General features: G+C 36.1%; 1 protein-coding gene across 1 annotated transcript in view; it reads left to right on the top strand.

Moving 5' to 3' along the window:
* Positions 1-27556, top strand: part of Cntn3 (contactin 3) — a 373360-nt gene that overhangs the window by 98605 nt on the left and 247199 nt on the right. The window contains exon 3 of the mRNA XM_005071216.4: positions 11036-11162. Within this exon, the coding sequence (XP_005071273.1) occupies positions 11036-11162 (127 nt within the window). The remainder of the gene's footprint in view (positions 1-11035; positions 11163-27556) is intronic.

Here is a 27556-nt window from a genome sequence, read left to right as displayed (position 1 = left end):
ATTATACCACTTTCTCTTAAATTACTTTTCTCAGACATACTTCAAAATTTGACGCAACATAAAGCAAAAAAATATGCACTAATGTCAAATTCTATTTATTTCACTGCAAAAGTACTGCTAGTCTTTGTATGAAAAATGTCATCCTAGTAACATAATTTCTATAGTTTATAACTGAGTGTCCCAAAGATATTGGCTAACAAGCCTAAATGTAAGGAAATATTGAGGGATAGTCATATTTATTTTGATCCAATATTACAGTAGCTTTTAGCAACCCATTCATTCTAAGAAGAATGATTAACAGACTTTTGTAAAACATTCTAGATAATAAATATTTTCACTTTTCTTAGGCTGAGTGGTCTTTGACACAACTACTCAATACCATCATTGTGGATGTTTATGTGGAACAAGTAACCCATGAGGGTTACTGATCTCCAGTGAAACTTAATTTATTGAAATGAAAATTAGAAGTTCATGTAATTGTCATATGTCACTAAATATAATCTTTTTGATTCATCACTATTCAAAACCACATGGAATACTCACATTACACACTTTTTCTTTTTTTAAACAATCTTTTTTTTACATACCAGTACCAGTTCCCCCTCCCTCTCCTCCTCCTGTTCTCCCCACCTTTCCCTATCCAAACCCATCCTGAGAGAGCGTGAGGCCTCCCATGGGGAGTCAACAAAGTCTATCACATTACCTTGAGACAGGACCAATGTATTCACTCATAAGTAGACATGACATACTTTTTCAACACTCTTAATAAAGAATGACTATTTTTTGAGATTTTTTGCATGAAGTATTGATCATGTTTTCAATTTCAATATATTTTTCTTATTCCAGGATGGGGTACAAAGGGCATAGACTGAAGAATAAAAGACATAGCCTACACCCAAATTATATACAACTGTGGCTTTGGGTTATGTGTAATCCAATTTACTGAACTGATTTCTGTTAAAGTGGTATTATTTTCAGCTTTGATCTCAAAACAGACTTTGTACTTTAGAAAAAGGGCAAAGGATTTCAAGCATAACACAGAGTAAATCAGTCCAGGGCAACTTATTTGATAAACACAGTCATTTTTTCAGTCATTTGAAGTGAATTGCTCTCTGACATCCATGCATGCTTCACTCTCTGTAGGGCTGAGGTCTGTTGAAGTAGAGAGTACTTTCTACCCTGCTGAGTTGGGGATTGCTTATTTCTTGTTTGGAAGTCTAAATTTGACTTTGTGTCAGTATCTTCAAATGTGTAAATGGACATTTCATAGTCCAAATCTGAGTGTTAGAGTAAATGTGATCCAGTGACCAAAAATTGCACCTCTGAAAATCATAGACTCTACACAGTGGTGATAGGTCATATTCTTTTCATATAGTTATAAAATTTCAGATTTGAAAACTCTTGGAAGGAGATTATAATTTAACTCCTATCTGAGAAACTCAAAATTCAAAGCACGAGATTAGAAAAACAAAGATGGGGCCAAAGAGATGCCTCAGTGGGTTAGAGTACTGGCTGCTCTTCCGGAGGACCTGAATCCAAATCCTCATACCCAAAAGGCAGTTCAAAATCATCTATAATGCTAGTTTCAGGAGTTCTCATGCCCTCTTCTAGACAAATTGGCCTCTACAAGAATATGGTGGACAAACATACAAGTAGATAAAACACACATACATATGAAACTAACTAAATAAATAAACAAATAACTAAATAAATAAATGAAATAATAGGTAAATGTTAACAGTCAGTTGATTAGTCTGGGTATTGCCATTTTATGCTAATTCCAGGACATTTAACCTGAAGGAAGAATTGCTTGTGAGCTTTGAACACCAGATAGGGAATAGTTGCCTACACTCCAGTTAATGGCCTCACACCCTTGTACATGAACGGGACATTACAAAATGAAGGAGCATGAATTGGGAGTGGGATCTCGGTGGGGGAGATACAGGGGAAGATTTGGGGGGAAGATAAGCAGTGGACACTACCACATCTCATTGCGCTCTGTCCTGGAATAATCAATTTAGAAAATAAGTCAATAAAGGAGGATTGCATGTCTGTTACTTTTTAACTGAATTCATGGTTCTTGTAATTGATTTCTAGAGGGTTCAGTGTATTTTTCAAGACCCTTGTGTTGACTTCACTTCTGGAAAGTAAATAGCCACAACAGACTTCCTGCAAGGTCTGTCTACTGAAGCAGCCCAGTGGAGAAAGGCTGCTCTCACATTCTATTTGTTTTAATGGCAAGGGCAGCTGCTACTTTCAAACAAGTCATTAAAACCCAGAAATGGGGCTCTGCATCAGCACTCAGTTCTGCAATAGATTACTAGTGGAGTGCTGTCGCTATTGAGAGTGCTATTATGCCTGTGTTCCAGCAAAGCTACTCCTGTGTAGTACCACATTTGCTGTACTCGGAAGGGAGTCGATTGGGTGAGCGTGACCCGGAGCCTGAACACTGCCAAACAGAAACAACCAACTAACAACAGTTGATAACTCTCCGAGTATATTATATTTTCTTTTCCTTTCTTATTTTTTTGAAGAGCCATACATATGACATTGACTTAGCTTTTCTGTGTAAGAAGGTAATTTTTATCATGAATCATTTTATAGTATAAACATACATTTGTTGCAGGCACAGTATCTGCTTAGAGTTGTCCTCTAGCAATTTCTGGTCAGTCTTGGATCAGGTAAAATAATTTGTAATGGTGCTGTCACACACATACAGACACAGAAGCTGACTTGCAGTCTAATGATCATTAACCAATATTTCAAATTTATACAACTTTTACATGTGTATCTATGTCTGTTAAATGTGCTTATTATCTTCTTTAGGCACAAAACCCAGGATTTGGCCTTGAGAGTGAAAAATTAAGTGATTGTAGTATATAGTAATGAATATGTTGTGACTTTTAAGACATACAGCCAGCTTTGTAAGTTAACAATGGAAAGAGATGGCTACTGAATGTTAATGCTAAGAAAGGATATGTGTGAGAACGCCAACTACAGCTTCCCAGGCTCATCTCATGCTCCTCGTGTTGCTCTTGCATTATTGCCCATAGGTTCTCCAAAATTGGAAAGTATATTAACTTCAAAGATCAATTATCTGTCATCTGTGCCAACATTCAATATCCTTATAGGAGCAATAATTTTATAGAGACTAGTTTTGTTTGGGTGGCTTTGTGTTGCCTTGAAGTTGGGTATGTTAGTAAATGCAGTGTGACACATAGGGCTTAGTAGTCAATGGGTGATATTGATGCTTGAGAACATGAATGTTCATCAGCCAAGAACATACTGAGGAGGGACAGTTCCATCCTAGGAAGCACTGAAAATTAAAATAAAATATGTCTCTTTAAGTAAAAGCTTTGTTAAAACCCACCTTTCTTCTTTTCTCCCCCAAACTGCCCAGAACAGCAGATCAGTGGTTTTTGAAAAGATTCTTGTATTTTGGAACCTGTTTGGCCATTTTCAACTTATAGATGGTGTAATACTTTCAGTCGTTACCATGATTTGATTTATTTATATGTAAGTCAATATCACCCACTCCCCTAAAAAGCAATAATATCTGACAATAATGTAGGCAACAGAAGCATGTGTCTGAACCAGTGGCTGTCAAATTGGGAATGAGACTGTACCGATGAAAGTGCTAGAGAAATTGTTCAGTGGGTAAGACTGCTTGCTTCATAACTTAAATTCAGCTCTCAGCAATAGGTGTGTCCCACACACACTTGTAAGTCCAGAATTGTAAGGATTTATAGCAGGAAGAATTATGGGGCTCTTTATAGTGTATCTCTGAGTTCAGTGAGGGGTTCTATTTAAAAAGAATAAGGTAGAGAGTGACAAAGACCAGTGCCCAATGTCCTTTGACACTTACACATGCCATAGATACACAAACATATATGTGTACAATATTATTAACTTCATTTGTACACTTACAGACCACACACACCACAAAATACTTACATACATAATAAGCAATATATTGATGAGTGGTGATACTTATTTTAATTGTATTAATTAAATTGATTCATTTATTTTACATCCTGATCTCAGACTCCCCTCTCCTTCTCCTCCCATTGCCTGATCTGACCTCCCCCTCATCTCCTCAATTCACTCCCCCTCTGCTAGCATTAAGAAATAGAGATGGATGAAGCAGGATGGGTGGAATAGAATATAGGGGATAGAATAAAAAGAAAAAAGTCACTGCCCAGAATGATTTAAATATTTGTTATACTTCAGAAAGAGTATTTTATGAGCTACGTGTTTTGCTGCATGCAACTGAATATTGTATATAAATGGGTCACTTAAAATCCTTAAAGCAGGTGATTCTATGTATTTTGAGAAACTACCTTGTCACTAGTTGTAGACACAATTTGGGAAAGTTTCCCTTTGGTGTCATCTTTCCTCGTATCTTCACCCTATCCAACATAGAGCACAGTTTAATCCCCACCTAGGAATAGAAAACATATGAACACAGATATATGTTTGTGAGAGAAGTGAGGTGAGGGCAAGTAATTGTTCCTTAAGTGTAGGAAAATGGCTCAGCAGGTAAGAGCACTCCCTGTGCATGTATGAGGATCTGAGGTCAGATGAAATTACTCATAGAAAACTAAGTTACAATCCAAGTATGGATGTGTATGCATGCACGTTTAGCCTCAATGCTGGGGATCGTGTGCAGGAAAGAGGACAGTGAGGTTAATTGAGAAACCCTGCCTGAGAGGAGAAAGAGGGTGACAGAGCATTGCATCTGACATATTCCTCTGTCGTCCATATGTGCATGTATATACACTACCAACACACACAGGTGAGACTGGCATTTTAAACACTCAGATAATTAGATTATTACAAACAAAACACTGGCTTCTATTGACTTTAGATGATATTCCTTTGTAGCATAGCTTATAACTGCAGAAATACAGCAAAATGTAACCACCAGAGAGAATATCTTCTTAGTCATTTCTCGATCACCAGCACTTTATAATAGGAATTCTTTTCCGTATAATTATGTTTTCATAGAAACAATGGCCATTGACTAGAGTTTGATAGAAAACATTATTTCTAAAATACATTAGGGGAATAGTGGGTAAGCCTCTAAGGCTTTGACCTAAAGTTGTTGAAAAGGAATAAAAACCATAAATGGAATCATCTCTATTAAAATTTTGAGAGGGAGACAGTAAAAACATGTTTCAAGAGGAGCTGAGTAATGAACTTTCCCACACGATGTGAGACTTTTGTGATGAACATTTCAAAGATTCTCCGTGAAGGCTGGTATAATAGCATGTGAAAATGACTGTTTTGTTTCCTGTATAATACAGAGACCATGGATTGTACTCTCCTGGTATATTATACACATTACACACCTCACAATAGCATCCTTTTTTGTAGAAATTGCTGTTAAACCATCCAGCAAGAAAGGGATAATTCTGTTCTGGGAATTGTAGGAGGGTATCAGGGGGAACAGAAACACTGGAGATCAAGTTTATAATACAATGGCACAAATTTAAATAAAGGCACAGAGTACTATGTAAACCTTTATGTTTACAGAAGCTTCAAACTATTTCTTCTCAATTCTTGTCCTTCCAAATTCATTATTTATATCTTACAATATAACTCCACATTGATTAGTATCCCTTTTTCTCAATTGTAAAGAACCTTCCCACAGTCAGAAATAGCTATTGAAATAAAGTAATACTATGAGGGGCATTCTCAGAAATCTTTATCACTCTTTAACTATATTTCACTATTGTTCAGACTAGAATCATTCTACAGAATTAGATGAGTCCTTTCATCATTTTACTCCCAGCATTCAAGTACATATCCTCAGTGTAAATGGTTCTGAATTCAAGGTTTTTAGTGTGTTGGTATTGTTTGTTTACTTCAGCAAACTTAGATTAAAAGATTAAAGGGATTCTTGATTTTTTAAAAAGGGTCATGTGTCAAGAAAACTTATTTTTATTTGAACATTTATTTCTAGCACTTAGAATGTTACTCTTCATGCGTTTTGTTGTCTTCCTGTTGATAGATAGAGAAGGACATAAAGATTGGTGCAGTAGACAGTTAATTTAGAAGTTTAGAGAGTTACTAATTTATATTGGTGCCAGGTTTGCAAACGGTTGTACACAGTGTACACCACAATACAGGATTTTTCCATTAACCTAATTGCTTTCTAACGTTTCCAGATGTGAAAAATAGACAAATAAGTTAATCCTGAAAAAGCATCTTCTTTTTCTATATCATCTTCCTCATCTTAAACATGCTTCATTGCCATTTCCCTTTCTTCTGTGTGTTGGTTACAGTATACATCTTAAATATATGTGTTCATTTACACACATACACATATATACATGCGAGTGTGTATGTACCTGAATGTGCACACATATGTATGTCTCCATCTTAGCATCTAAAAGATGCTGCCAGTTCCCATCAGTCCCTTCTGATTTGACAGATTCTTTAAAAAAAATAAAGAGTATCCAGGGCAGGATTCTTTTCAAATTAAAAACAACAACAAAACGCCACTTTTCCCCTTCTTTTTAAGCTGTAGTCTGATCTTGACTGTTCCCTGCCATGCACTGGAGTTTACTGTCCTTTAGTCTACGATGTATACGAAATACTCACCATATGTACCTACTAATGGGACCCTCTCTGCAAATGGCACTATTCTACATGTAAATCATTATGGTCAGATTATAAGGTTGTGATACAATTGGCACAAATAGTGTCCCAGTAAAAAGGGAAACTTTGGGCCTAGAGAGACATACACAGAGAGAAGATAAAAAAAAGTCATAAAGCAAAGATGACCATATGGAATGCCAAGTATAGATAAGAATAGATCTTTCTCTCATGGCTCTCAGATGAAGCCACCCCTGATGCCATCTTGCTCTTAGGCTTATACTATCAGAATATGGCCAGAGGCCAGTTGAATGCAATACCTTGTCCTTTATGGGTAGTTTTGTTTTCATAAACTGCATGATTTACATTCAAATATCTATCACAGATATGTCTTATATAAGACTGGCTAAGTTATCCTTCCATAACCTTGAGGTAATATAATGTGGTATGTTTTGATAATTCTTTTTCCCCCTAGCTGTACACTACTAATATCCAAACAAAGAGTGTCTTATGGCTAAAAAACTGTCTTCAACTTTATTCTTTTTTTCTGTAGAATAATGTAGCCCACAATAGTTCTCCTCTAATTGATAAAATGCTCTCTTACTCCTTTTATCCAAAGCCAGTACTCAGTTTGTGGAGGTCTGGAATCTAGAAAGTTAATGGAATAGTCCAATCTTCATGCATTTCTCTTGAATTCTGTGCTTAGTAGTATTGCCTCCCTTATTCCTTTTGGTGTTTTTTATCTTTATTTCAAGGTGCTCCACTATCTCTTTTATATTTTCTCATGTAGATATGGTATAAAACAGCAGGGCAGAAGTGGGATATGCTCTCATTTCCCCTAGGAATTTTAAAGGTAACATCAACTCTCTTTGAAATCCCTTGCCTGTTTCTTTTTGTCAGTCTTCATAAAAATTGCATGGCTTGTGACCATTAGATTTGATCGGGTACAGTTTGGTCTTTTACATGACATTACCTTAGGAGTCCATAAAGTGTGTACTTACATTCAAAGACAGTTATTCTTAGTTGCCTGTGGCTGTTAGGTGTCCAGGGCAGGGAGAGAGAACGCCATAGGATTGAATTTTTAGATTTCTTTGTCCTGTTCAGTAGTGTTATATATCCTTTCCTTTAGCTAAAATGGGGCTTTGCAACCAGACTGGCATATTTTAAAAAATGTCCCTGTCACAAAAAGTCAAGTTAAACATCAATCTAAATGTTACATTGAATGTGCTTAATCAGGCAAGAGGCTACCTTCTGTTTCACATCAGGTTCCTTTAGATTGTTAGGAGTATCGATGTGAGTGAAGGATATATCCTTCTGAGGATCAAAATTCATTTTGAAGAAAATGTTGCATAATTCCTTTATGGTTAGCAAAGGACAGTATCTGCTTTTTTTAAAGTTTATGTTGCTGGTGGGAGAATAGAACAGCAAATCTCAGTATCTCTCAACTCCTATTGTACGCAGTGTAATAAGACTGAGTAGATTTTTGTCTTTCGTCTAGCCACAAGGTACAGACTAACCTGTAACATTTTATTATTAATTTCTACTAATTTTTAAAGATTTGGAAGCTTCCACATGGCTGCTGGTAGTCTTAAATGCCTTTGGTAATCTTTAAATTTCAGACACAATGGTTGTGTTCTAACAAGTTATTAATTCCAGTGTTATCCTAAAACATTACAGTTGAAAAAGCAGGCTAAGGGGTAATTTTTGCCTAACTGTATTTATTATACAGTGATTTCTTGGAAATAGACACAAAGCAAAGCCATGAAGACTGGTATCTGGTACCAAGTCTCTTACTGAGAACCTGTATTGCCATTCTTGGGGGTGATTTATCATCTCTATGTCTCACTGCTTTGAAAGAAAATCAGATCCAAGGTAGATAAGTAAGTCTGGGACTGGAAATCTTATTTTAACAACCGCCCATTTTAAAAATAGGATTTTCCAAATACAGAGTTATTATGATCAATATAAACAATTCCACTTGATTGTTTATACATGACAGACAAATGTTGAAGGTTTTCCATGTTCTAGGACCTGCAGAATTATTATTAACAAGCACACAAGTATCTGCTGACCTATGCTGACTGATATGATGTACTGGTAAGCCCACTGCAAGTTGAACATGCCCCAACACATCATTCCAGTGAACATCCCGGCATAGGAACAAAACAGAGTATAAGTTATGTAATCTTGGGATCATACTTGTGCCTCAAAGTGAGGCTTGATGCTGAAACTCAGCTTATCCCAACTGTGATTTCTTCTGAATGCATGCTGCTTCTGTACCACAGTAAACTTGAAAAGGTGGACAGAGCACCTGAAAATTAGCACTGTCTTTAGTGTATAGGTAGTGACTATGACGTGCTAAGATAACCTTCCTAGTTGGTAACACGCCTGTGTATTATACTTTGTCTATACTAGCAGAATAACACATCTTGAATACCTTCCCAAGTCTATATTGTATCTCATCTCCATTAGTAAACTTCATGATCTACCATTTTCTTGAACTAAATAATAATTATAAGCATTAAAATCTTTAATGACTATAGTGTTACCAACTAGGAAAACTTAAATAATAGTATTATGGGTGGCTTTACAGTTCTGTTAATGCTGATTTGACTAATGCTTGTGTAAATGGCTGAATTCAGTTTCCTGGTCATTTGATGCTCTAAGACTCAATTCTTTCAACCATAAACGCATGGTTGATTTTTCTGGTGTGTCCAGTCTCCAACAAAGATGTTGGCTAGCCTGACTCCCAGATCCAGTACCACCACTCATGCCTGCGGATAAGAATGTCTGCCATAGGCACAGATTTTTGAACACTTGGTCCCCAGTAGGTAGCCCTGTTGGGGGAGGTATAGAAGATGTGGCCTTACTAGAAGTATATCACTGGAGGTAGAATTTGGTATAACCAGTTCACTCTCTGTGATTTGTTCAGATGGTTGATGATGTACTCTCTGTCAGCTTCTTGCCCTGGTCAGCATGCCTGCAGCTTATTACCATGTCCATCATGATGGACTCTTATCTTTCAAGAGTCATAAGCCAAAGTAAACATTTTTTTCTTTCAGTTTCCTGAGCATAGTATTTTATCACAGAAACAGAAAAGTAACTAGTATGCCATCTAAACCAAAGCCACCCTGATTAGTTATGTCGTGCATTATCTCACAGAAGCCTAAGGCTGTTCCTAAAATTGAGGTAACACCAAATGGGCAAAGTTATGTCTTTACATGAGCCCTACAGTGACTTCTATAATGTAGACTGACATTCTGAAATGTTGGGTGAATGGGCTTATGTCACTTAACAATGATTGGGTCTAGCTTTCTTGTTCTGCACACTGGACAGAACTGTGGTGTTCATACTCAACACAACTTAATGATTAAATGTATCTGGGCTCTGAGGATTTCCCCTGAAGCTTGTTGCTGATATGTCCTTCGTCTCAATGATTATTGTGGTTTTCATGCTGTGAAATTATGATTTTCATTGTTGTTGGAAATATTTCTGTTTGTGTTATTACTATTTGAAGTATATTTTTAACATGTGAGTTCTTCCTTCCAGAGGTTTTTTACTTTTCGATTCATTTTCTTTGTCTTCTTACATTTTATAGACTCTCTTAGTCTTTTAGTTCATTTTACCCTCTCTTCTTCATTAGAAACTCCTGTTCAATTTAGCAGAACATTCCAAGTAGGGGGGGAAAGAGTTCCATTTTCAACTTTGTTTCTATGAATTTGTTTTTATAAATGTTCAAATAATACACAATTTCAGTTGTATAGCTGTTTCATGATAGCACTTTCTCTCCTTTCCCAACACCTAGTACAATTAGACAGAGTTTTGTTTTTGTATGTGTGAGTGTGACAATTGCCTACAGAAAATATTGCAGTTCGAAAGCAGGAAAACTTTTTGAAAGGCACTTCATTACTTTTATGTCATTTACTATGAAGGCAATAAAAATGCCAGTGAATCCTAGATATTTTTTCATTGATGGTGGAAAAATAACATGGTCAGCCTTGAACTGTGCATGTTCTTCAAATGTTATAAGAAAAGCAATGGGATTTCATTTAATCTTTAGTTTTGCAAAAAGGTTCATAATATAAAAAAAACTTTCCTGTAATTAATTTGTTCTCCAAAGAACAAGTATGTTTAGTATATGGGCATTGTTGTTGAAAGTAAAGAGTATAGCTTCATTTGCAGACTGAAGTGGTTTTTACTAATAAGTGGTGTTTCTTGTGGTTTTCTGTTTTGGGGTGTGGGGGTTACACTTATTGTTGAGAATGGACTGAGAGGTGCTCTTTAACCAAGCAATGTTAACACTGCGTGCTACTTGGTAGGCAGTAGGAACAGTTAAGAGCACATGACAGTTACTATTTTTCATTTTTGATTCTAGACTGTACCCTTTATACCACCTTTCATTTATTATGTTTTTCTTATTCCCCTATGCACACAGGCGAGCTTCTTTTACAAGGTCCCATGTTTATCAAAGAGCCCAGCAACAGTGTTTTCCATGTTGGTTCAGAGGATAAAAAGATAACTTTAAATTGTGAAGCAAGAGGCAACCCTGCACCTCATTACAGGTACTGTGAGAAGTTTAAGCGTGTAAATGAAAATGTAGCAATTGTAATTAGTTTAGCTTCAGTGTATTCCGCTGTCTGTAAAGTATGACAGATACATAAGGCTATAGTTCTGTGGTGTGTTCAATAGAACTGATTCCATGAGCTTTGAATCTTTAAGGCAACATGTCTGAATTCAAGGAAAAACATAGTATTTCATAAATATGCTTTGTCTTTTCTCTAATTTGAAGTGTAATTTAATTCATATTGATTTCAGATTATAAATTAAGTTATAAAGGTAACAAAATCCATTCATTATCAGCTTGAAATTAAGTGGTATTTGAATCATTTCTTTCTTTTAAATATTCTCTTGTCCCTCATTTCTTTGTTTATAATTCATGTGAGTTTAGAGGCTCTTTAAATGTGGAAGAATGAAATTCATTTTTACATTAATATTTCAATTATTTTGAAGATAAAATTATTCCATTCATCATATTTTTAAAAATATGTTAAATTCTTCAAGATTATGTAAAAACCTGTTCACTGAAACTTTCAACTCTCAGAAAAAAGTATAACTAAAGGAGAAATAGTTGAATTTTCATCTTAAGATAAAAATGTCATCATTTTGGAAAGCGAGCAGGATTATGTGATGGGATGATTATTTACTTGACTAAATAACACAAGATTAACAATTATTAGTCAGGGATACCTAGGGCATCCAATTTAATGAGGAGATGAATTAATTATAATTAGTGTATTCTGCTTCTCTAGAAGTGGCCTGGGCAGAATGTTCCCAGGCACCTTCACAGCAGTGTGCACCTCCAAGTGTTTGCTAATAAATATATCAAAGCTATTTACACAATTCCTATACTTTGCAGAAAAAGCACCCTTATTCCTATAGCATATAGGTTCAGAGTCATAATTTAGATCTTATTGAACCTCTATTGTTCTCTGAAGCCATATACATAATAGATGCCAACAATCCTTGCTAAAGTGGGTCAGCCCTGCTTTAGAAAAAGACTTGCAGGTTTATGCACCTGAAAGTAATCAAGGCCAATCTTTTCAGTATGTTAACAGTCAAATTGCAGCACACCTACTGTGTACTCTCAATAAAATATGCATTAAACTTATATGTTAGCTGGTCTGAATTAGCAGAATCAACTATATAGAGAAGTCTTTACTCTGCTTGTACTTCTTACTATGGAAATAAGAACAGTATTAAGGAAATGAGAAATGATTTTATGAGCTAGTTAGATGAATTGGATGTTAGTACATTTAACATCTGGAAATTTTCCATCTTTGGGGAAAGTGAAGACGATTCCATCTTGGAAGCATTGTTTCTCATGCTTTTTAAAGGATTTCTGATACCTTATTAAGAGTACTTCCACCCATAGCAGAACACTTTTATATACAGGGCTTTAAATATGATGATGAATCCATGTGAGTTATAAGGATGCATGTTATTTTTCTGTTGCAATTGGAGTTGTATCCTTATTTATCTTATGAACTATTTGTTGATAAATATATTCAGTGAAGAAACTGTCAAGACGTAAGTTATTGTCACAGCGGAATGTATTTCTAAATTAGAAGATTAATTACATTTGTAGAATGTTATCAACTAGCCAGATGTCTTGAGTTTAGAAACATATAAATCTTTTGTGGTAATTATATCTGTGTCTTAGATATTTGATGCAATGCTGTGGAATCTTATTGTATATTTATTAATTATATGTACAAAATTCTGTTGAAAAACTTTTGCCATTTGCTATAAACCCTTCTATTTTATTGTATGTTCTAGTATTCATTATGCTTCAGTTCAAGCAAAATCTGTATCTGAGAAGAGGAAATACATGGCTTTCATTGATTTGTTGATACAGTATTTGATAAATTTGATAAATGAAGAAATCTAACATTCTACATATTGTCTCAAAATCCTTGGTTGCTAGTCAAATGGAGAAGACACATTTATCATAGATTTAACGATTTTCTGAACTGAATATTTCAAATATATGAAATTTTACTTCTGCAAGTGGTTTATAATTACTGTGAACTGAAGCATAGAAACACAAGAGTATTGCTTCATTCTGAGGGGCATTATGCTTTCCTATAGCAGCTCCAAATAAGATAGTTTCTAATATTGTGTGCTATCTGTAGAAGAAGATTGTGCTTTAATAGACAGAATTTAGAATATTGCAAGCCATTATTCATAACTCTACCTATCGCCCCCAAATTTTGCCTTTAATACTCCATTAAGTAATATACTTTATTATTCCTAGAATGATTCCGAAGAAAGCACACTTGTTCATTCTTATTTTTGATATTCTTGAGAAATTACAGAATTTAGATTCAGTATAATAAGAAAAATCAGTATTTTACTGAAGCAATAAATATTATTATTATTATATGCCATATAATTATAAACACATAGATGTATAAATAGGAAACTGGATTGTAAGTTAAGGAGGGAAATAAGAGACAAATATGAAATCACTCATTAAAAGTGACCCAGTCATGTTCTGGAAAATTCAGAACAAAGCTTAAAAGCCTTTTGAGAGTTTGTCCTTTAAAATCACAGAGAAACTTTCCTGGGTACTGGAGCAAATCTGCCCCATGAGGGATGCTGTCCCCATTATTTTCCCTTTGGGTAAAGATAACTCTTAATTGGTCATATTAAAATTCCAAAAGTTCAGAAATTCTCATGAGAAATTACCCCTTTAAAGGTCTAATAGAGTATTTTATTCTTTCTCTTACATTTACCTACCTGCACCCTAAAGCCCATATTTAAAGGTTAATTAGTAGTCAGCTTGACTGTAATTGCTAATGGTGCTGAAAGAGGTTACCTTAAGGAAGTATTAATACTTTAATGGAAAGGATTTTTCTCACTTCTTCATTGGGCCCCAAATACCTAACATTGGATGAAAGTGTACACTTGGAAGGATTTCTGTCATATATATTGATACCATTCTGTACTTAAAGAACCAAATATATATTCTAAACAGGATTGCATACACACATACAGATAAGGCAAGTAACACAGTCAAATGAAATAAGACTGGCCAAAAGATTTGCAGATTCATTGGTTAGTTACTGCAAATTCATAGATTCAGCTATGAGCCTACCAGATGGATTTGGACCTTTTCTGAGCTTTGAAAGATAATATTGCAGATGCTCTTCTATCTTGCTCCCAAAAGAGTAAAGAGAGTATCATGCTCATTGAACTCCTTCAAATAGGTAATGTATTTTAATGAAGGACAATGTGAGGAATCTTGAAAGCATAAGATCTAAGATAAATTTTGCCCTCAAGTGGAGATTTGTCTGGTCTACCTTAAATGGGATTTCAAGGGATGAGTCCATAGTCTGCATGTGTTTAGGTTATTGAGAGTTAATTAATTGTGCTTCATACAAAAAATGGAAAATAAAGTAATACATGATTTTCATTCACCATTTATTCAAATATATGTACAAAAGGAAGTTTATGTTTATTTCTTGTCTATCCACACACCCACAACCACACACACAGAGTACTAACTTTTGTAGCACTATAGTTGGTTGTATGTCTATAGTACATATGAATGATATAAAATCTGTATATTTACAGTTATATTTCATTTAGATATTATAAGTATACACATGGTATATAAAATATATCACATATGTTGTGTATATGCTATCTACTCTTTATCTCCCAAATCATATGATGAATTACATATTTTAAGTGTCATTTTAGTTTATGTACTATATCCTTGCATAGGTCCTATTACCACATACGATCTTGTGTCACTATTTCCTATTTTATATCCAAGGCAAATTAGAGCTATCTTTCCTTTAGATTTCCATGAACCTTAAGTACATGTCATCAGTTCTGTCAGTTTTCAAAACCTGGATCCTTAGGCTCAGCTTTATTTGACACTGTCATTTCTCCAGCTCTGGTTCCCACACTTACAATTATTCACTAAAAATAATGAAAATTCATTTAAGTGGTTGTAAAACATTAAAACAAATAAACATCACCATAGCTTCTGGGGTTAATAGAAGGAGACAACTCACAGACAGTGTTAAAACAAGGTTACACTACCGTTCTGTCCCAAAAACCTTGCTGGTGTCTTCATTTCTCAGCTTCTCAATGCAGTGCTGGGCCAGGCCATGGCACCTTGATATTTCTATATTATTGTAATAGTCTTGATAGGATGCCTAGGATCACTGTATCCTAGAATAAGGATATTCATTACAGGTACCTAGCAAACAATAAAAGCTTACTTAGTGACTTGAAAAAGATCTGTAATGAAATTAACAAGAAGAAAAGAAGAGAACTTAGAAGGATATCGTATTTCAGGATTCAAGAATGGAATGCCATTGCAAATCTACAGCTTCCAAGTGGTAGTTTATTATTTTCTAGACACTGTAGTTTGGATTAAATCTTCCTTGTTGACTCCATTTGAGCATAGTTTAATTGAGGCATCTAATATTGCTTCCAGGGCCTAAAATTCCTAGTACCCTTCCCACAATCACCTTCATAAAAGAGTTCCTATTTCCTGTTACTGTTATCAACTGCCTGTTATCAAATAAAAAAACATGAAATAAAAATACAACCAAAATTGTGAACAGTCCATATCCACAAAGAAGGTAAAGATTAGCTTTCAGACATTGAAGGCATCAATCAACCCAATAAATCACATATTTTTGTGGGGTTTTTTGTTATATATCATTTTTTAAGTGGGATGAGGAGAGGGGATGTGAATTATATTGATGTAAAATTAAATTCAATGACCAGATAACTTTTGTATTTTTAACCACTGACTGAGAGGTTTGGGGCACAGGATGTTCTTATTTCCTGTGCCAAAATCACATGACAAACAGCATCTCCAAAGGAGAATAAGGACACTCCTTTCTGAAAATTTAAAATCTATACAGTAAAGACAAATCTTTCAAGTACATTTTATAACTCCTAGAGTGGTAGTAAGACAATCACTAAATGGGATTCTAACTATATAAAATGAAAAACAGTTTTAATTGTTTTACCACGAATCTTTAGTATGTTTGTGTGTGTGTGTGTGTGTGTGTGTGTGTCTTATAATTAATTGATGAGTGAGAAATTGGAGTCAGTATCATGAAACAGATTTTTCCAATTTTTTTTAAAAAATGGCATCTCAACATTAATTATTTCAATTATTCCTAAAGCCTAGACAGTTATTTTTAGATAAAGTATTGAATATGTGAATTCATTCATTCATTCTTTTAAGGCCTTCAATTCTTCTCATCACTTCAGTAAACACAATAACAATCATTGCAGCAAACAGAAATGTGTTTGCTTATTAACTTGAAAACTGCTTCCAAAACCACAAATTGCTTCTGTGATTACATTAGTAAATTTTCTGTCAAAGCCTAAATAAAGAATTGCCTGTTGTCTTCACAAGTGCTTAGCATGGGATTATGTCCCAAACACAACTTCAAAACCCCAAAGACTCTGCTTTGTTTTGTCCTGTGGGCCAAAATGCAAAATTCATTTTTGTCCAACTTGTTATTTTTGCCTTGGTTTCACTGACCAGATTTTGTGTGAGAAAGCTGACATCTCAAAGGACAATTATTTCATGCAAACCTCTGGGAGGTTAATTATATCTTGTAATTATGTTTTAAATTACTCAATACCGTGTTCTTCATTATTTAGGTCTATTGGTTTTGTTCCAAGGGATGAAGCTCTGTAAGTTTGTAACAAAGTTCAATTGCCCGACTCAGTTAGACTTCATTGCCTTAAATCACAGTGACAGCAAAATATGTCTATGTTTATATTCACTGCTGTTAGACCATGCTTGGGTGGTTATGTGTAAGAGGTTTTCATATCTAATCATAACAAGAATGACATGTAAGTCATAAGTAGTACAGTATATGAAAACAGAGTGTCATTCTCTGTGTTTGCCTCTTCATATTAACCATAGTCAGTGAAGAGTACTTGGAACCTGAATATGTGTAGGTTAATGGGTTGAATTTAATTACTCTATTCAGGAAACTTCTGTGAATACTTTATTAACTGTTATATGATGCCAGATGTTAGCATTTTGAGATATATATGGGTCACGATGAAATGGAGCTATTATTGCTCAAGCAGTACCTTTAAATCTTGAAAATGTAAGGTTTGTGCTTAATGTTATATTATATTAATTTGCTGTCATACACATATCATCCTCTCTCTTCCTTCCTTCCTCCCCATCAAATTTTTCAATATTTTGGGAGGTAATTATGCATATATATTGCCTATTGTTTAATTTCTTGACAATAATATTTAGAGTTTTTATCATTTAGAAATAGCTATTACCCATTTTGTAATGCTTACATATGCCTCATAGTACCAACACAGAGACCACCGGCCCCCATACTGCCATAAATAATTGTCTTCAGAAGGCAATCTGAATTCAACTCCAACAGTCTGTTGCATTAGAATTGTCTAATTTTCTCATTCCCTTTACTTTCTTAGCAATTTTCCTGTTATGTATATGTGATAAAAAGTTTACAAAATGTCTATGTGTAAGGGCTAAAAGACCAGCTCCAGGCCCTACCCTGGGTTTCAAAGGTTAAATGCTTCTCAGGGGAGAAGGAGGGGGTAATATATTTCTATAGTAACTCCACATACACTCTGTCATGCTTTTTATTTCCTGTGCTCTTTATTGCTCTGTTTGTACTCTAATAATCCTGTCTTACTTCTAACTTCTCCATGCTTTTTCTTCTAGTTTCTTCATCTATTCTAACAAGTCTTCTCTTGCAGGAGACTTGAAGTGATAAAGAAATTTCTCTCATTGGTCAAAAGTACATTCTTAGAGCAAGCGATAAGGAGCTGAGCTATTTATCATGCAACACATAGGAGCAAAACTGCAAACAGTCAGGGAGGACACATTGCCCAGTGGCAACTTTAATATACAGATTGTTAGTGGACTGGCAAGTAAAGAATTGGCATGATTTTCTTAGTAATCTTGGTTGAACATCTGAGGGTCTGACCTTGTAAAGTTGCAAACTTATGATCTATTTACAAAAGATCTTTGGTCTAGTTTGAACTTGCTCTGAGGTGAAAGTGAGATAATTGTGTGCAATAGTCTGAGCAAGACAACAAGGCAGGCTGTTAAGAGTCAGACATTGATGATTCCCCTAGGGAGTGGATGGGGCATGGGATGAGCAGTTGGTAGGGGAAATGGGAGGATGGGAGGGAGAGGGAACTAGAGTTGTTATATAAATGAAATTATTTTGATTTAAATAAAAAAGAGTTCAAAGTCCTTGTGGAACAAATAGATCCAGTTATAAGGCATGTCTCAGTATATATTTTATATATCAGAATTACATAGCCAAATGAAAAGTCATCTTTTAGACCATCCACAGATACATGTGCCCAGTAGATAAAATGTTATCATGAGATAACACACAAGTAGTGGGAAACATGCAGAGCTATTCTTAGCGAAGAAAAGTTCTTAGGGAAGAAATGACTCATGAGAACAACAGGACAGGAGCAACTGGTTGACACAGCCAATGTTCCCACAGCCTTGCCAAGTGGTGCTCCCCCATCAGGAATCATGTTTCTGGTAGGTTGACCTGTTAAACACTAGTTAACACCTACTGTATGTCTCATGGCCCCTGAGATGTATGAATCAAATGTGCACTTAATCAGGCAGGCCAGAAATTCAGGACCCCTAATTTTAGCTCCCCAAACTATCATTTCTAAAATTTGATCAGGTGCAAATTGATGCAGAGTCAGGTTCAGGAGTGCTCCTTCACTGAGAATCATTGGCTCCTGAAGCAAGGAATGATAAACTGCATCACACATATGGATTATTCAAAGCAAACTCTAATCCATGTAGAATGAGCATTTGAACACTGAAGGTTGGTGATGAACTTGTAAGATCATTCTTGAGTGTTACAACATGATTATGCAGAGATGCTTAATCCTATGACATTTACCACAAGCTAAAGAAACAAGGTTAGTCAGCTCCCGAAGCACAAGGTAAATGTCATATGATTGAAATTCGGCTGTGTGCAGACCCAGGAGCCATTGCTCTGGCTGCCTTTTCTCCAGATGCTTGAGCTGAAGCTTGCAGAATGGAATTTTTGTGTGCAAATGCACTCTTGTGGAATTTTAAATTATTCACAGACCTCATATTCATTGCATTCCAAGACTGAATGTTTGTTTATTTTTTAATGAATTTTAAAATTTCTTCACCAAAGAGGAAATCTGAAAGTTTTCCAAAGAATTATGGATCCACAAATCTGAAAAACCTTATCACATTCTAAACACTTCTCATATCCATGACTTTAATGTGTGATGTAACTCCTGTGTTTACTTTCAGCTATGTCCATACTTTAAGCATTGAAACTCCTTGGGATTTAAAGCTCACACCCAAGAAACACCAACTGAGTTTAAAACTCTGTGAAAACATTTTAATAATGTTTAAAGCAGATTTTGTTTCTATCTTCATTCATAGCCATTCTCAGCCACAGGTGACCCCTGGGCTGCAAGTTGGACATACTTGCCAGTTTACTGTATTGTTTTGAAGTCTGAAAAATGAGATTCAGACCTTCATCAAACAAAATGACTGAGGTTTCAGATTTAACTGACCATATACTTTGTTAAGAAGGAGCAATCATGTCTTCAGTTTCCTAGATTATTTCACTTCAAAGATAATTTATGTCTTTTATTTATGTGTATGTGTGTGTGTGCTTGTGTGAATTTGTGTGAACCATATTCATGCAATGCTGATAGAGCTGGAATATAGTGTCAACTCCCCTGGAACTGGATTTAGTCAGTTGTGAGCTGCCTCATATAGGTGTTGGGAATAAAATGTAAGTCCTCTGTCACAGCAGACGAAGCTCCTATTCACTAAGTCATCCTTCTAGTCCCAAATGTATTTCTATGCATATGAAAATATGAGGCATACCTAAAAGCCAGTCCTAAATATAAGTAGTTTGACTCATGATTCTGGCTATACACTTTCCATTCTCGGAATCAAATAACATTTGAAATTCCAGTCCTGGAGCTAACATACACTTCTTAGAGTAGAAACAAAGAATAACTTTTGAATACATATAACTTTCAGTAAAGGAAAAGAAATATCAATATTTAATAAGATACTGAGATATTTTCTCTCACCAGCAGATGTGTTTCATTGAGTGACAGGGATTTAGTGTTTAGAAGGAGAAAAATAATTATGTTCTGTGAAAGTTAACATTCTTGAATGTAGCTCAAGATCATTTTAGCTCTGAAGAGTTTGGTGTGAAAGTGCCCAGGCACATTTGTGGTAGCAGAGGCATATATAAAAGAGAAGCATTCTCACTTTTGTGCATAGTAAATTAATCTAGCAATTGTGTCTATATGATGAAAATCCAAGGTAAAGGAACTATGAAACATTTATACACAAAAGAACAATCTTTCCCTTTTTGGTTCTTTACTTGAAACTTAGGGATGATAGCTTTTTAGATTGTAGACACTTACTGAAATAAACTATTGCCCCATACATTTTATGATCTCTTAAATCTTTCAAGCTATTAAATAGGCAAGAGGATGTGATTCTCCATATTTTTATTTATTTTTATAGTTTTCCACACAGCCATTGAGCTTTTATTATTCATTAGCTAAACATAAAAGCATAGTTTTTAAATGAAGCCATTAGGCATACTTAGGTCCCAAACATTCTACATCCTCAGTTATAATGCTGCTTTTTTCTCCTCTAAAAACTGTACTTCATCGATAATAAAAACACATATATGGCTGGTAAGATAGCACAGCCAATAATATGCTTGCCTTGCAAGAAAGAGGCTCTGAGTAAGGTACCCCAACCCATTTAAAAACTTGGGCATGGTGGAGTTTCTTGTAATCCTGGTGTGCGGAGGTAGAGCCGCTTGGCTTCCAGTGATTCCTAGGCTGGCTAACTTACCCCACTTGGCAAGTTCAGGCAATTGAGAGGTGAGAGACTGTTTTCTTTTTTTATTTAACATTTTTAGTGGTCAACCAGCGTTCTCCTCTGGTCTCCATAAACGTATGTATTTATGAATCCATGTGTGTATACATATTACATATGTAATGCCCACGTACACACACACACACACACACACACACACACACACACACACACACACACACAGACACCAGGGGAGAGGGAGAGAGACACCACAAATACACTTTAACAAAGTCTATGATTCAAAGTTATATAAAATGTATCTCTCCTAATTTCAGTTTGCAAGCATTTTCTCTATTCTGTCATTAAGTTAGTTGATTCATAGTTGACAAACCATGTTTATCACAAGAGTTAAACCCACTTACTTGATTTACTATCAGATTTATTCTTCAGGAGCCAAGTCTAGCATGAATTTCATTCTTCTTCTGATAAATTGTCAGGAAGGCACACATGCCGAAACCATGTGCTCATGTCAGTCTATTCCACATGAGAGGAAATGGCCAGGAACATGGAAGAGAGTAGGCAGGTATTTGCTGGGAATAGACTAGCAAGAATGTTCAGGGACAGGTCAGGTGACCATGACAGGAGCCACATCCTATGTGACAGTATCCTTGGAGGGAATGCCTGTGCCTAGCAGCTTTGTATACAATTGTCTAAGCAAACCTCTTGGGAACTTGAAATTCTGTTTCTTTTACATGTGAAAGATTAAGATTTGGGGAAAATGGATATTTTCTCATGTTCACTTAATGAAGAGAGGATCAATCTTTTGACGAATGCATCTCAGATTGCGGAGAAATGACAACACCATTCAAAGTATTTTTGGAAAAATCCTTTTGCTTTGCTGGGTGTTGGTGGCACATGCCTTTAATCCCAGCACTCAGGGGAGGCAGAGGCAGGCAGATCTCTTTGAGTTCAAGGCCAGCATGGTCTACACAGGGAGTTCCAGGACAGCCTCCAAAACAATACAGAGAAACCCTGTCTCGAAAAAACAAAACACCAAACAAAAAGAAAAACAAAAAACGTTTGCTTCTTTAGAAGGGTGCACTGCTTTTTGAAATCAAGCAAGTAAACACAACCAACAGGAGGTCCTGTGGGTTTTTAACCTTAATCTAATGGGTCCTGTGCCCAACGCTGACAGGTCAGACCTCTGCTTCATATTTGTACTGCAGTTGACTGATTCAAAAAGGCACCGTTGCCAGAGAAAACACAATCTGAACATATGGTTTCATTTAAGAAAAATGCTGACTTGGAAGAGATTTTGCCAAATGATATCTTTACATTTTTTTAAAATGTCATTTTCTTTGTCTTATTAAACTCGTTGATAAAAAAGACTATATTTTGTTAATTTCTCACAAATTCCTTCTCTTCTACAATGCAAGTTCTTTCTTTCATTCAAATTCAATTAACAATGCCTGACTTTCCTGTACCTGAGGTACTTACTCTCAGCAAATTTTAGCATAGTGTAGGGCTTTGCATGTGATAGCTGTTTCAATGAATCTTTTTGCTATCTCTCCTCTGGCTAGAATCACATGGCACACAATTATGATTTCACACTGTAACAAAGGAGATCATGAATGAAGTCATTACCCTTTTCCACTTTTTTTCAAACCATATTCCTGAGTTTCCAACTAATGCAATGGGGAAATGGTGTTAGTCCCTGAATAGAATTTATAATAGTGCAACCAGGGGTCACATTACTAGGAATTCAAGTACAACGCTGGCCACGTGTCATCACACAGATTTCTCCTTTTACTACTAGTATCATGTCTGGTGCTAGTCTGCTTTCCAATGCAATTCTGGAAGTGGTAACAAGTTGATATATATATAATCACATACCTCTAGCTACATCTATGTCTCAATCATCTATGCATGCACACACATACACATATATGTGCCAGTATATATTTATACAGTTGGTATGTATGTATAATACACTTGTGTATATATTTTATAGAATGTACATTTTCAGTTATAGTAGACTATTAGAGAAGCACTGACTCAAATCCTATTTGATTCCCACATTGAATAAATTATTGATTCCTCATGGCACTCATGTTGAAAGTATACAAATATGAGGATCAAATGATCTTCTTGGAGATATACGCTCCCTTTTATAAAGAGACAATTTAGGTTGAACCTGGGTAGCTTGGGGATATGCAGTAGTGAAAGTGATAGCCAATTGGTCCAAAAGTACATGTCCCATTCCAAATGGCCAATAAGATCTCCAATAAAGGTCCACCACAATATCATAGTATCCTGTCATTTGTAAGGTTACTGTAGTGTTGCATCTGCTCAAAGGCAGATGAATTTTCCAAAAATTCACATTCCTGCTCCCATCTTTTAAATCAGGAGGTATAATTATATCTTCCTAAGGGAAGTGGAATAACTGGTGATTGGGGTTGTCTCAGCACATTTGGGGCTATGAACATAAGGGACATGCATGTATAGGAGGGATGCTCTTAGGCCATCTTGTCCTAGAAGAGGAAGATCATGATTCCTTCATGGGGTTCTGAGATCCGTCACAATGGCAATGGGACCACTTGAGCTTCTAACTTTCCTGACACACAAACCTATCAGTCACTCTTGTTTAATGTGATAGCAGAAGATTTGACCCATCCCAGCCATACATTTGTCTATATCATCAGCTAGTATGTTTCCCTGTGCTCCAAAGTTGTGCCCTCATTGGTGCCCAGGAATGCATAAAATTATAATTCATTCCCATAGTTGTAAGCTTTTTTTTTTGGTTTTTTCGAGACAGGGTTTCTCTGTATTGTTTTGGAGGCTGTCGGTCCAGCCTGGCCTTGAACTCACAGAGATCTGCCTGTCTCTGCCTACCAAGTGCTGGGATTAAAGGCGTGCGCCACCAGCACCCAGCTAGTTGTAACCTTTTTAATTGTTAGATAATTAATTATTTGTGTATCATTTGTTGCCTGTTACTATTAATTTCTCTTTCTGACCAGAGTTCTCTGAAAGAATGAACTTTTGGAGGCAAATCAGGAATTCATATATAGAGTCCCTACCTTTTCCTTCATGTTTTCAAGGACTTGGTTTAAGTCATATATGTACTGGTCAGTTATTTGTCAGTTGTTCAGATTCTACCATTTTTTCTTTTTTTGGTTTTTCGAGGCAGGGTTTCCTCTGTATTGTTTGACTCTACCATTTTTAATTGAATTCCATCAATAGCAGAGTACTCATTATGTTTTTTCCACTTGATTTCCTAGCAAGAATCTGTAAATAGATGGTTGGGTTTACCTGAAGAAAAGCAGTCTCTCAGGTTGGGGTGAACCTTGGTTCTGTTTGGAAGGCACAGAATGAGTGCCTTCATTTAGGAATTCAATGGGGATTAAATAGTCATTAGTGATTAGAATTAGATTATCTTTGTCTAAGAGAATAGTTTTATATTTTGGGATTGTGGATTCTGTTAGCCACATTCCAGCCTTCTTCTTTTGGAGCATTCTTACTTAATCAGGACTAGTTATACTTATACAGCCACCTAAGGTTGATTTTTAGCTCTCCATGGCAGTTCCTAGCTGTATATATTCCAAGCTTCCCTTTGAGATGAGATATAACAGTTTTGACAGACAATTAGATGCTTTTTGTCCCATGTTCCCAAAGGAGTGGCTTCAGAAACACGACTTTATCCACACTTGAAAAAATGAGAGGACTTATCAAAAGATGGCAAGACCAATATGGAACAGTTCCTAATTCTTGGTTTAAGATATTAACAGCTTCAGTTTTTTTTTTTTCACCTCCCACAGAAGATCTGGCTCCTCATCTGGGAGTTTCGTGTTATGGCCATTAGCTTGTATAGTTGATCCTTGTCTCCCTTCCCAAGGAATGAGGTACTGGTTCCTTGTATGTTCCCCCAAGGTTTTATGCCTGCTTTCAGTAGGAGTAATCTTTAGCACTCTCTCTATTTCCTTGTTCCATCGAAACCAGAATTACTTTCAGCTTCTGCTCTAAAGTTAGGAGCTGTAAAGAGACATAAAGTTCTGCTTTGACTATCTTGAATTCTATCCTCAATTGAGACATTTGGTCTCTTGCTGCCTCCAGGATGAGAGACAATTAAATACAAATGTCTCTTTTTTAATGCAACTGCATTGCTCTCTATTAAAACTACCCTAAAATTACCACCCCAAACATGTAGGTGTTGTCAAACAAAAAAAAAAAAGAAAAAAAGAATAATAGGTGAGGGGGAAAAAGACATGTAGGAAAAACTTTCCCTGCAACCTACTAGGAAGAGTATTTATACCCTCAGTGGTCCTACTTCTAAATTTATCAAAGGCCCTTTGTAGGAACCTTCTAGATAATAAAGTGTCTACTCCTTCATTATTCTTTGAAAGTCACTATTTTCTGTTATCTGTTTAAAAGGGGCGGTTCCCTCTTTAAGGGTCCCTTCTCCTCATATCTGTAACAACTGCTCTTTCAGATCTCTTAGGAATTCTCTCTTCTTTCTCAGCCACATTGTGGGTTCTCTACTTAATGACTTCGGCTTTGAATTTCAGGGTCCCTACCTACATTCACAGTCTGGGTTATGCTACCAACATTATCTTTTTATTTTCTTCATCCCTTTTTACATAGACCTTTAGGAACCCTTCAATAACTTCCATATTTTTGTGTTTGCAGCCCTCAATCTGCAATTTTCTTGCTGTCTGACCAGCTTTTTGTTGATAGGGTAATATCTGAACTGATCCTTTCAACTTTCTAGTATTCTGCAATTTGCCAGGGTTGATTCGGCTGATCTGGCTGGCTAGGCGGGTGTCCCCTTCCTCCCTCACAGCTCCATGTGCGTCCCTCCCGAAGGTGCGTGCTCGGTCGAAGAGGACGACCTTCCCCGAATAGAGGAGGACCGGTCTTCCGTCAAGGGTGTACGAGTAGCTGCGCTCCCCTGCTAGAACCTCCAAACAAGCTCTCAGGAATGCATTTTTAAAACAGTGATTCTTTGAGTAAAATTTAGGTCTAAACATGACTGGGTGTTGTGAATTTCTCACAGACTGAATTAATGATAAAAGCACTGTGAATTTGGAGATACATTGTGTTCTTTCCTGGAGAAAGGGATCTGGACCCTCTTTGCTATGAAACAACAGTAACAAAATAAGAGGAGGAGAGTGCAACTTCAAAGTAGGGTTTCTATGATCACCTACCTCTTCCTCTTCTCATAGCAGAATCCCTAGTTCTAACTCCAGCTCCAATGAATCCTTCTCTCTCCACCCCTCCTACTAAAGGTGTCCCTCCTGTTCCTGAAAATCACTTCACTTTGCACCTTAAAAGAAGAACTTGAATGATATATGAAGGATACTCAACATTTTCCCTTCCCCCCAAAGGAACCCCCTGATTTTATGTTCCCACTCAGGGAGGTTCCTGGAGGTGTTAGGATTTGCCAACCTGAGGAGTAGAATTTGTCAGTCATATCCCCTTAACAAACCAGAGATCTGAAGCTTAGCCCTGGCGATCAATGGGGTGACAGTTGTTGTAATAACATTGCCACTGGATTACAATTTTGATTGACTATTACTAAAAGGAAAATACTTCAAAAAAAATGCATTCCTGGATCCAAATAAGACCCATGTGTTTAATCGTCCTGTTTCTTTCCCCTTTTGTTCAGGCATTTCTCCCTAGTGGTGTAGCATATGACCCACAGGACTATCTAAGGGAGTTTTCTTCTTACTCGTATGAAATTTTTAGACTTTTCCTGACCCAGAGAAGAACATGATTTCCCATCACTGTCTGGGTTAGGGACATCTTTATCAGAGACTCAGCCATCATCTCCCTTTCCTATTGGGGGCCACCTGGACTGAATTTCAGAGACCCCTCCTGACTACTAGTACATATGTATAATCCACAGTGAGTTTGTGGCTAAACAGAGTGCATGCATTGCCCTTCCTGACTCATGAAGCTGGAAAGTGTGCTTGCTCGGGTCCTTATCGCCGCATTATCAATCGACCTTCAGTTTGGGTTACAATTCTTAGCAAGGGAGAGTAAATATTTTGTAAATTAGGACAAATTTACTCCATGTTCTATAATATAATTGAGGAACTGTGACCTACAATTCCAATGAATGACACCCCTGAGGAAGGCTGTTAGGTGTTTTAGGATTGTTGACAACTCAAACAACTGTTGTTATCCTTTATAAAGCAGGCATTATTTTAACCATTTTCTCAAAGTTCCTATGCTGAACAATTGAGCCCATTATGGTAAAATGCTAGACTGTGTAGTTAATATGTTTCTGTGGTCAGATTTTGGTTGCCTAGCAGGTGAGCGAATTAATGTATAACATGGTTATATCCTTATTATCTTTTTAATGGAGAAATTTACTTTGGTGTGCCAAGTGTAGTTAGTGTTTAAAAACTTTGACTTTTGTTTAAAATTTAAAGATAAGACTTTTTTAGCTTTCTTTTTTTAAATTCTCTTTTGCTTCCCATTAAGGGTATGTTCCTGAGGTTTATTCCTTCAAATTTTAAGCCCCCCAAGTGGTGCTAGGGCCTTTTT

This window comes from Mesocricetus auratus, unplaced genomic scaffold (genome assembly GCF_017639785.1).
Source record: "Mesocricetus auratus isolate SY011 unplaced genomic scaffold, BCM_Maur_2.0 Super-Scaffold_100676, whole genome shotgun sequence".
Classification (NCBI taxonomy): Eukaryota; Metazoa; Chordata; class Mammalia; order Rodentia; family Cricetidae; genus Mesocricetus; species Mesocricetus auratus.
Note: the sequence above shows the minus strand (reverse complement) of the source record. Positions and strands in the feature narration are given on the sequence as shown.